Source organism: Enhydra lutris, unplaced genomic scaffold (assembly GCF_002288905.1).
Source record: "Enhydra lutris kenyoni isolate GAN:26980312 unplaced genomic scaffold, ASM228890v2 scaffoldscaffold147, whole genome shotgun sequence".
Lineage (NCBI taxonomy): Eukaryota > Metazoa > Chordata > Mammalia > Carnivora > Mustelidae > Enhydra > Enhydra lutris.
Window position 1 is genome coordinate 78,938 of NW_019154231.1, and position 11,567 is coordinate 90,504.

At 60.3% G+C, this 11,567-nt stretch overlaps 1 protein-coding gene across 2 annotated transcripts in view; it reads left to right on the forward strand.

The window, feature by feature from the left end:
* Positions 1 to 851: 851 nt before the first annotated feature.
* Positions 852 to 11,567, forward strand: part of LOC111140053 (tweety family member 1) — a 15,552-nt gene continuing 4,836 nt past the window's right edge. For both annotated transcript variants that reach the window (XM_022492428.1, XM_022492429.1), the window contains exons 1-6: positions 852 to 1,064; positions 4,629 to 4,807; positions 6,759 to 6,870; positions 7,594 to 7,814; positions 9,949 to 10,044; positions 11,284 to 11,356. In XM_022492428.1, the coding sequence (XP_022348136.1) occupies positions 939 to 1,064; positions 4,629 to 4,807; positions 6,759 to 6,870; positions 7,594 to 7,814; positions 9,949 to 10,044; positions 11,284 to 11,356 (807 nt within the window). In that variant the 5' untranslated portion in view covers positions 852 to 938. The remainder of the gene's footprint in view (positions 1,065 to 4,628; positions 4,808 to 6,758; positions 6,871 to 7,593; positions 7,815 to 9,948; positions 10,045 to 11,283; positions 11,357 to 11,567) is intronic.

Here is an 11,567-nt window from a genome sequence, read left to right on the forward strand (position 1 = left end):
ATCTTAGTTTTAGCTCCAACATTGACTGCCCGGGGGGTGATGTCAAATAGCTGGGTCCCCTCCAAGGGTCTCTACTTTCCCACGAATCAGTGTGGTTCAGTGGGCTCCTGTGAGACTCTTATAGACAGCAGCTGGGAAAAATACTCTGTGAACTGTAAAGGGAATGGCAAGAAGCGGGGGTCCTTGTGTACATTGAAGTAATCCTTAAAGAGTCCGGAGAGGTTCTTAAGCCCATGGCAGGCATTCTTATAAAGATAGGAGGGGTCCCTATTTCTAGATAGATGAGCGGGGTTCTTCTTGGGATGGGCGGGGTCCTTATACAGGTGTGAGGGGTTCCTTAACACCGGTATGCAGGCTTACATCCTGGAGTGGTCTGCACACATAGGAAGGTTTGTGTATAGAAGCTGTCTTCTTAGGCAGATTTTAAAAGGTGGGGGTTTTACCCAAATGACAGCCTTTATAGATGAAAGGACGCTTACACACAGAAGTGAGGGTTTTTTTTTTTTAATTGATGCAACTGACCGTTATTTGTAAAGTGCTATGCAAATATTTAGTGACCTTTGCACAGACGTAAAGGTTCTTCCTAGAGATAAGGGAACCTTATGCTGCTCTAGGGTGATTGCATGGTACGAGCGGCCTCATTTGGACGGTGATGTCGCTGGACAGCGTGGTACCTGCGCCGGCCGCAGGTGGGAGCCGTCACTGAGGGGCGGAGCGCTGGGGGCCCGCTGGCAGTCCCCCCGGCAGCCACCAGAGGCAGCACCGTCCCCGTCTGGCCCGCACCTCCCCCCTCCTCCCCCAATCTCCGCCCCCCACCCTCTTCCTCCCCCTGCTCCTCTCCCCTGAGCCCCGCCAGACCCCGCTCCGCCCGCGCCCCGCTCCACTGCCGAGGCTCCCGCAGCCCCGGCGTCGGCCCCGCTGCGCCCTCCCCGGGGGCTATGGGGGCGCCCCCGGGCTACCGACCCTCCGCTTGGGTGCATCTGCTTCACCAGCTGCCCCGCGCCGACTTCCAGCTCCGCCCGGTACCCAGCGGTTTCGCGCCCCAAGAGCAAGAATACCAGCAGGTGGGAGCGGGTGCGGGGTCGTGGGTGCGGGAGCGGAGGGGGGAGCCAGAGCTTATGGGTCCCGAGGGAGAAAGGGGCTGGGTGACAGATTCCTCTGTTCTCCGGGGGTGGGGGCCGAGCCCGGACTTTGGGGTACCTGAAAGGAAGAGGAGCATGGGGCTCCCATACCTGGAGGTTCCCCTGGGACAGGCGCTGGGAGACCAGAGCCCTGACTTCTTAAATAAGGAGGGGCCAGGGGTCTGGACCTCTTAGTCACAGAGGAGGGATGGGACCGGGGAGCCTTGGAGTCCAGGGTCTCTGAGAGCTGCCTGGGAGGCTAGCCTCCAGGGTCATCAGGGCGATAGGTCCACTCTCCGTGTCCTGAAAGATGCCCCCTCCCCTCATAGGATCCAGGGTGTCCAGTTAAGGTGGGACTCAGCAGAGACAGGAACTGATAATGGTGGAGAGGAAGAGGCTGGGGTGCCCCAGTTCAGGACAGGGTTGAGACCTGAAATGGGGAAGGGGCCAGAGGATGTAGGGCCAGGGCTGGGAAGACAAGGCAGAGGTGCTGGAAGAGGAAGCTGCAGCTAGTCCCCAGCCCCAGGACAGAAGGGGGGCAGGGTGCTTGGGTGGGGGGCGGTGGAAACGAGGTTCCATCTGGGGACCAGAGGATGACAGAAATGTGTCCGGAGGGTGTGGGGCTGGGGTGGGAACCTTGCAGAAGCAGGGGTCCCTGGGGAAGGGGGCCCAGCCTGGGTCAGCTCCAACAGGGGCGAAAGAACTGTCCCCTGACCCAGTTTAATTCAAGTCCTTGACTTTGAGATTAATGAGGAGCAAGGCTTAGCTGAGCCGGGGAAGGGTGGGGGAGTGTGTGCATGTGAGCGCGGGGGGGGGGGGGCGCCTGGGAGCCCTGGTGGAGCCCTTGGATGGGTCCTGGGCCCTGCCTCTAGGGTCCAGGCCCCTTGGATCTGGTTTAGGAAGCTCCTGGGATAAAGGGCTGGGGATTGGAGAGCTTGGGAAGCATGGGGGGCGGAGGTCCCAGAAAAGCAGAGAGGGGGATGTGTGCTGTTTTCTGAGCTATTTGGGTCATGGCTGTACCAGTCGGCCGCGGCTCCTCCCTGCCTTCTCCACGCTGCCCTCTCCCCACCAAACAGGGACGGCCATCCCCTTGCCCAGGGCCTGTGGTGTACACAGTCACGACCTCTAGGGCTGGTCACCCACGCCCGCTCACAGCGGAGACCTGCCCACACAGCCACGCAGGTTGCTGGCCCCAGGCTCTGCCCCAGGCGCTCGGAGAGGCTCACTCTGCCCCCTCACCGACAGGCAGGGTGACAGCACTGGGACAGGCATGGAGTCACATGACCCAGAAGGGGACACTACCCCCCAGGAAGATCACCACTGTGGGCACAGCTGGGAAAAGTCAGGCACTGGGTGACACAGGGCTGGAAGACAAACTCACACACTCACTTGTAGACACACACACAGCCACATATCCATACACATGTTTACACACACACACACACACACCATGTTTACTTGTATACACAGTGACACACGTTTACACATGCACACACACTCCTGCCCTCACTCACACACTCACACACCCCACATTCACTTGTATACACACTGACACACATTTACACATTCACACACAATTCTTGCCCTCACTCACACACTTACACACACCCCATATAGTCATATACACACACCCCACACTCATTTGTGTACACACAGACACACGTTTACACATGCACACACATTCCTGTCCCCCCACACAGTCACATATACATACCCTACACTCACTTGTATACACACAGTCACATATCCATACACACACACTGAAACGTTTGCACATTCACACTCACACAATTCCTGCTCTCATTCACACCCCACACAGTCACATACATACAACCCACATCCACTGTGTACACACGAACATTCACACACACACACACTGACACACGTTTACACATTCACGCACATTCCTGTCCTCACACATTCACACACACTCCACACTCACAGTCACCTATAGTAAACACACACACAATTCCTGCTCTCATTCACTCACACATTCACACACCCCAAGCTCACTTGTATACACTCACACATTTACACATTCTCATCCTCACTCACACACACACTCACACACACATACATACTCCTACACACTCACATACCACATTCACTTGTATACACACTCACACACATTCTTACACACAAATTTGCATATACACATACATTCACTCATATATAACACACACATATTCACACACACACACACACACACCCCATGGAGGACCACTCAGACTCAAAGAATCATGCCCAGAAACACACAAATGCCAACAGATAACTCTCACACCTGTAGACATAGGTGTTTCCACAGGGACACTCATTCGCTCTCTCTCCCTCACACACACAGGTGTAGTATCTCATGGAAGATAAACACAGTCAAAGAGAAAACATCCAGTTTTATAGCCATAGGAACAAATATACCACACAGTTGTGTCATTCGCACACATACACACTTGTGTCCTTCACATGTGCACACACACACACACACTCCAGCCACACTGCAAGGACAAAGGCAGAGACACACTGTGGTTTACAGGAAACAGCATTAGTGAGTCTGGAGGGGTGACTGTGTTCTGGATATTGTCCCTACCTGCTGTTTGGCTCAAGGTAAACCCAGTCCCATTCTGGGCACCTCTGAAGGTGACAGGACCTCACAGCCGCTCCTGTAAAGTCTTGCCTTGTAGAGAGCCCTGCTGTCCTGCAAGGTTTTTCCAATGACACATACCTGTTCCCCACCACTGCCACCCCCCACCCCCGCCTCTGCCCTCCCAGCTTTTGGTTCTCTGTCTCCTTTCTCTGCATCTCTGCTTTTCCACTCCTCTCTGTTTCTCTCCCCCACCCCCACTCTGTGTCTCCCTGTCTCCAAGTCTCCATCCCTGAGTCTTGCACACACACTCTGTCATGGAGGCTGTCACGCCCCCCTCCCCGTGAGTCCCTGGGTGACAGACTCACACTGCGGTGGGTGTGCGGAGCTCAGCACAGGGGAGTGAGCGAGCAGTGAGTGGGGAGGACCAGCAAGGAGGAGGGAAGAGGAAGTCTGCCGCCCCTGACTTCACACCCGTCTCTAGGAACAGGCACCCCCGTCCGCCCCCTGATCCCACCTAGTTCCGGACGCAGGTCTTAGAAGGTTCCTAGGAGCTGCTCTGTTCCAGCTGCCTGGCTGGAACAGAGGACACAGGGGATGCCTGGGATGATGAGGACACAGTCTCAGAGAGGGGAAGGCTCCTGCTGAAGGTCACACCCAGAGCAGAACTGGACTCCAAGCTTTGGGCCTCTCAGCAGGAAGCTCCCTCCAGTGACCCAGCCCCAAACTGCTGAGCCCCAGCAGCCAGCCTGGGAGGGGCTGGGGACCCCATCTTTCCCCACAGACCTGGAAACCAGAGGCTGGGCTTGGCCCCCCTTTCTAGCCAGGGCTGCCTTCCACCTCCGCTGAAGTCCCCGATTCAGGACCTCCGGCCATGCAGAGAGGGAGCAGCGAGCCCCTCTGAGGCCTCACGTCTCCCCCTTCCCCAGGCCCTGTTGCTGGTGGCGGCCTTGGCAGGCCTGGGCTTGGGCCTGAGCCTCATTTTCATTGCTGTCTACCTCATCCGCTTCTGCTGCTGCCGGCCCCCAGAGCCCCCCGGGGCCAAAAGCCCCCCACCTGGGGGAGGTTGTGTCACCTGGAGCTGCATCGCTGCCCTTCTCGTCGGCTGGTAATGGGGCCCCAGGGTGGGTGGGGAGTGGGGAAGGGGCTCCCCACAATCTCGGCTGGTCTTCCTGCGAGTGCCCTAGAATCCCACCTCAGCCTTGCCATGCAGGAAGAAATGCTCCCATTTCTCGGATGGACAGACTGAGTTTCAAGAAGAGGAGGGACTTCCCAAGGGCAATCAGGCCGGCAGGAGGGGGTAGGGGTTAAGAGCTAGGGTTTGGTGGCTTTGTCACCGAAGCGCTGCGCAGCTAGGGGAGTGGTGGAGTCAGTTACTCCAGGACTCAGTTTCCACGTCTCTGAAATGGACATTATAGTAACACCCACCTCCTATTCTTACTTATGGTGGGATTAAATGAGAGAAGGTACAGAGCCTGGATCACAGTCCTACTCGGGGAGCAGTAACGCTTGATATCTATCATTCATTAATTCACTCGCTCATTCATTCATTCCACAACTATTTCTTGCGGATCCACTCTGTGCCGGGAGATACTGAACTGGCCAGGCGAGGTTCTTGCCCTCCTGGAGCTGATGGTCTAGTCCAGGAGACAGACAGCAAAGTAGTGTTTGCAGTCCAGGAGCAGAGCTGGGAGTTCAGACCTGAGCTGGTCTAACTCCTTCCCACTAACCCTGGGCAAGTCTCGGGGAGAGGGACAAAGCAACTTTTCAAGGTCCCTTCGCCCAAGTGGCCAGTGGAGATTCAGACCCGCAAGCCCCTCTCAGAGCCCGGGAGGGGGCTGGGGGGTTCTGTGCAGCGGGTGGGCACCGGGGGTTAGAGAGGAGGGAGCACTTGAGGACACGCCAGCTCACCATTTACCAAGAGCCGGCTCCAAGCCCAGCCCTCCCTGTCAGGCCACCCCCAGCAGCGCAGGAGTCCTATTGCACAGATCAGGACGCTGGGATCCGAGAGAGACCCGCCCCGGATCCGGGGGAGTGGCGGGCTGGGCCCTACCCCCACTGCCTCCCTGCGGGGAGCAGCACAGTGTGTTGGGGGTGTCTGTGGTGGGGGGGGGGGGAGAGCAGGGCGTCCTAGATCCCAAATGCTTCCTCTTCGGGCTCTCCTGACTGGGGGTGGGCGAGGGTGGTGGACAAAGGCCCTGTGGGGGAGAGACACGGCCGGCCCCCAGCGGCCTGGGAACAAGAGCAGCTTTGTCCCGCCGGGAACAATGGGCGGGGGCGCCAGGGCGGGCGTGGGAGCCCAGGGTTAAGGGGGGGGGGGCGGTGGCCGGCGCTGGGAACTGTGAGGACGTCCGGCTCCCTCCGCCGGGTCGGGCCTGGCCCCTCCGCGGAGGGACACTCTTGCGGGTGGGGGGGATGGGCTCACATTCAGACCCCACAATGGAGCTCTGTGTGCCGGCCGCGGAGGGGCGGGGGCGCAGGCTTCTGGCCCATCGGCCCACATTCCCTTGCTTCGCTCTCAGCTGGCCAGACGCTTGGGTCCTGGGGGCGGGGGAAGGCGGGGAGCTCCAGACCCAGGGGAGCTCCAGACCCAGGGGCCCCCCGGAGATGATAACTGGGGACCAGCGGTCCTAGGAAGCCCCAGGAGGCGGGGAGGGGACAGCGGCACCCTCAAGGGACAGGTGCTGAAGACTCGGGATGCTTGAGGAAGGCATGGAGGGCTGGGTGTGGGGCCGACAATCCTGGGGGGAGGGCTTCTCCTGGGGCTGGGCGTGACAGGGGTTCCGCTCCAGTAAGGTGCGGGTTAAATCCGCCCCCCGCCCGCCGCGCCCCTCCCCTCCACCCACCATTAGCATCACAAGGACGTCCCTAGGGCGGGGGAGGGGGGGCTTCCCGTTACCTTGGCAACCGGTGGGGGCCAGGCTGGAGACGTTCCTTTCCCACGACGGGCTGGACCAAGGGGGTCGGGGTGGGAGAGGGGATTGGGTGTGAGGAGGTTGGGGGGACGCGGCCCTAGGGTCCCAGGACGGGTTGTGATTTCCCGTCCCTCCCCCTCTCAGCGCCGGCATTGGCATCGGTTTCTATGGCAACAGCGAGACCAGTGATGGGGTGTCCCAGCTCAGCTCGGCACTGCTGCATGCCAACCATACGCTCAGCGCCATAGACCACCTGGTGAGGGGCCAGGCACCGGCCAGACCCCAGACCCACACCCAGACTCGTTCCACCTCCCAGAGAAATGGGACCCAAACTCAGAGCCGAGACCCCACACCTGAGACTTAGGACCCCAGACTCTGACCTCAGACTATACGCGCCACCTCCAACCCTGCCCGCCCCGCAGCCAGGACCTTACACGTGGCACCCTCAGACCCTCCACCCGGATCTGGAACGTGCGGCTCAATTCTAGACCCCAATTCACACTTAGTCTCAGCCCTGGAGCCCTGCCCTCAGGTCAGATCCAGGCCCCCAGACCCGATCTGTGCCCTAAACGAAAGCTCAGGGACCTCAGTGCTGAGACCCAGGACTCTGACAAGGGGTCTCGCTCCCATCCCCAGGCCCAGGGTTCCAGATCCAGAGCTGAGACCCAGGCTGACCCCAGACCTCAAATTTCGTGTCCAGGGCAGACCCTGGACCGTGGAATCCAGACTTAGGACCTCAGACCCAGGCAGACAGATGCCAACTTCAGACTCAAATGCTCAGGCATAATTACAGTTCTGGGGCCTTTGTCTTACCTGGGACCCAAGCCACTGACCCCCAGGGCTCCTGATGGGAGCCACAGAACATCATTCCACAGATGTCCTAGTCCCCAGATCTCAGACACCTGCCACAACTACTCCACCCCAACCCCCGCCTCCCCAGGGCATGCCTGCCTCTGACCCCAGACTCCCCCCCATGCAGGTGTCAGAGACTGTGGAGAGGCTGGGTGAGGCCGTGAGGACAGAGCTGACCACCCTGGAGGAAGTGCTGGCTCCGCGTACGGAGCTGGTGGCTGCCGCCCGCGGGGCTCGGCGGGAGGCAGAGGCCGTGGCCCGGCAGCTCCAGGAGCTGGCCTTCTGGAGGGGAGTGCCCTTGAGCCCCCTGCAAGTGGCTGAAGATGTGTCCTTTGTGGAGGAGTACAGGTGGGTGAGGGGCAATATCTGGGGACACTTGTCTAGTCATCGCAGCTCGCGAGGGGGCGCTACTCACGCCTGGTAGGTGGGGACCAGAGAAGCATCCTGCCATGCACAGGATGGCCCCCGCAGCAGAGGATGGCCTGTCCGGAGTGTCCCAGTGCCCGGGCTGAGCCACGCCCCGCTCACATCCTTGCCTCTGCCCGCTCAGTCGCTCTCCCCTCAGCCATCCATCTGACGCGTGCATCCCCTCAACAGATGTTTATCTAGCACCTTCTGGTGAGAGAGAGGGGTGCCTGGGGGTTAGGAACGTGAGCTCTGAAGCCAGGTGGCCACTCCAGGGGCTGTGGGACCGGTTACCTGTTCTGAGCCTCGATGTCCCGATCTGTAAAGTGGGAGTGATGGGTTGAATTGTTGAGGATCAGAGGCGTCCGTGCCCGTTAAGTGCTTACAACAGTGACTGGTACGCACACACCGTGTGTGTAAGAGGTATGTTTTCATAAGACAGGGCAGTGAACAAAACAGACACCAGTTCCCGCCCATCTTCCAGTAAGGGGCCCAGTAATAAACGAACGCCTGTGAGGGGTGGGTGATAAGAGCTTTGGAGAAAAGTGAAGCAAGGGCGGGGAACGGGCTGGGGACAGAGGCTGGCAGTCTGCCTGTGGCCCGGGCCGGGGCGGGGGTGGGGGGGTGTGAGTGTAGGAGGGACCTGGAGAGGCTGCGCTGAGAGGTGGTGTGTGAAGGAGGGACACATTACGTGGCTATCTGGGACGGCCGCCCTTGCCAGCAGCCCATAGGATGAAGTCCTCATTGCTTCGGCTGCTGGGAATGAGGTCTCCTGTTTATCCGACTCCGTCTGGGGGCCCAGCCCAGGTGTGGGGACAGAGGCAAGAGATGGGGTCCTGACTTCTGTGCTCCAGGGTGGAGGGCCCCCAGGGATGAAGCAGTCCGTGACGAGATTGCCCCCGTGGGGCATCAGACAAGCCTGGGTCCCAGGGAGTCCAGGTTCTGCGCTTTGGCTAGGCCATCCTTGGGCCAGGCCTCAGCCCCGCTCCAGGGGCCCCAGGCAGCCATGGGCTGAGGCAGACCCACCCCCAACAGGAAAGGTCGCTGAAAGTTCCAGTGTGAGAGCCTGTCCCTGGGAGTCCTCCCTCAGGGAAGGTGGCCCGTTTCCTGCAAGGTTACTGGGGCCCCCAGAGGGAAAGCTTCCTGGCCGAGTTCCCAGAGGCCAAGACCGGGCATGCACAGCGGCTTAGGGCAGAAGGGTGGGCTGCCCCTGATGGAAAAAGTGAGAGTGAAGCTGGGGTGCGCGGTGGGGACACTGGGAGCAAAGGCCTGCAGGTCTCCCTGAGCCACGCGGCCCAGCTCAACCCCGGGAAAGCAGGGTCCGCTAGCTACTCAGGTGCCTCAGCTGGGCATAGCTGTGGGGAACCCGGCCGGTGGGGGCCCAGCCGGGGCCCAGCTGGGGCACACCATGGGCACTCACCCGGCCCGTGCAGCGATTTCCAGAACGCTTCCGCCGTGCCAGTCCTCCGAGCAGAGGGAATCAGTCGTTAACACACGCTAACGTTGGAAGCTCCCTGAGTGATGGTCCAGCTCGAGTTTCAGGCCATCTGTGTGCCCGGCACCCTTCTAAGTTCATGCTCCTTAGCCTCACAACTCCCTCTCGGAGTGGGCGCTACTGTTCTCCCCCACGTTACAGGTGGGGAAACCGAGGCACAGAGGTAAAGCCCCCGAAACAAGGTTGCACAGGTAGGAAGTGGAGAGGCTGGCGCCCAGCTCCAGGGCATGCCACAGGACACTCAGCGCATGCCCAGGAACCGCTCACTTCACTCTGCAGGTGCCGTGGCAGGTGGCGCTGGGGGATACCAGTGGCTCATGCCTGGTGACAGGGCCTGTGTGTGGTCCAGCCGGTGACAGGGCCTGTGTGTGGTCCAGCCGGGGAGGCGCCTGGCCCCCGGCACCTGAGCTCTGAAGGGCCGCAGTGGCTGCCTCCCAGTGCACCTGCTTCACAAGGAGCCGGCTATGGCCTGGGGACAAGAGCATGAGTGTGGGGGGCCGTCCCCCTCTGCCGGGCTCCAGTCGGGCAGCCTGGGTCCAGAGGGCCGGATCTGCTGCTCAGTGGCCCTCGTCCCTTCTCCAGGTGGCTGGCCTATGTTCTCCTGCTGCTCCTGGAGCTGCTGGTCTGTCTCTTCACCCTCCTGGGCCTGGCAAAGCAGAGCAAGTGGCTGGTGATCGTGTAAGTCCAGGTGCCCTCCGAGTGGCCTCCGCTTTCCCTCCCGCAGAGCTCTGGCAGGAGGGACACTGTCCTCCTTCCCTCGTCCCACAAACTTCCAGGGAGGTCCTGGGCTGGGCCAGCACCTGCCAAGACACCAGACCTAGCGCAGGCTGGGCGGACAGAGCAGGGAACACAGGCCCTGAGGCGAGCAAAGAGCTCCAAAATCCTAGGGAAAACGATATAATGTTTGCGCTGAGGATGGGGCGGTTTCTGACTTCCCCCGATGGCCGTGCACACACAGCTCCACGAGGGAGGGACCCCTCAGGCACCTGACTTGCAGGGGTACTGCAGGCAGAGGGCTTCCACCTCTGAGGCTGCGTGGCTCTTACGGGGCTCAGGGAAACTCAAGACCACATCCTTACTTAACGGCTCATTCCGTGTGGCCAGCCCTGTTCTGGAACCCTCGCACTGACCCTTCACCCCATTAACACGGAGAGAGGGGCTCAGAGAGGTTGGGCCACTTGCCCCGGGCCACACAGCCAGGAAGAGCTAGAGCTGGTTTCCGACTCAGGCCAGTCCGTCCCATGTAGAAGAACCCCTGAATCCTCGCTACCTCTGGGGGTCCTGCTGGTGCTCCCCAGTCTCCACACACCCCTGGGTGAGAAGTCCTGCTGTGCCCTGCAGGCTCCCCCTGAGGCTGAGAGGTGGTGACCACCCTCCAGTGCTGACCCTCGCCTCTGGACCCCTCCCCAGAGAAAAACCAGGCCGAAGTTCCAGCCCTGGTGGCAGCCAGGTCTTGGAGGAAAGGTGTGGCTGGCGTAGGAAGCTGACCAGGCCATGCTCCAAGCTGGGAGACATGCTGGGACTGCTGGGCTGCCGCGGATGCAAAGCCAGGAAGCAGAGCCCAGAAGTGGGCAGCAGCTCTCCCAAAATCCCAGAGCAAGGCGGGGGCAGAGCTGGGCTGGGATCTGGGCTGCTGGCTTGCCAGCCCAGGGCCCTCTTCTCACTGTCCTCCCCCTCACTCCCGGGGAGAGACCAGATGTTCAGTTTGCTATGAACAATCACAGGTCTACTACCTGCACTCTCGTCCTCCCCCCACCCTCCAGTTTCTCTGCCCCTAATTCTGATCCTCGAGGCTCCAGAGGTTGGTAGGGAAGGAGGGCTGGGGCTGTGATGGGATTTGGGGTGGAGGAAGGGAAGAGATGAGGCAGGGAAATTAAGAACCCCAGAACCGCAAACCTGTCCCTTACCCCTTTATAGGATGACAGTGATGAGTCTCCTGGTCCTTGTCTTGAGCTGGGGCTCCATGGGGCTGGAGGCAGCTACAGCTGTGGTGAGTGCTAGAGGCCAGGCCCCTGGGTCCCTGGGCAGGTCCTGAGGGGAAGGACTTGGAGCCAGGATCACATGTTCTGAGGTCTAGAACCTGGAGACTTAGACACTTAGGTCCTAAGGGAAGAGGGGGCTGGGGGCCTGGACTCCTGGGTCTGAGGGAGGAGGGGCTGGAGGCCCAGATTCCTGGGTCTGAGGGAGGAGGGGCTGGGGGT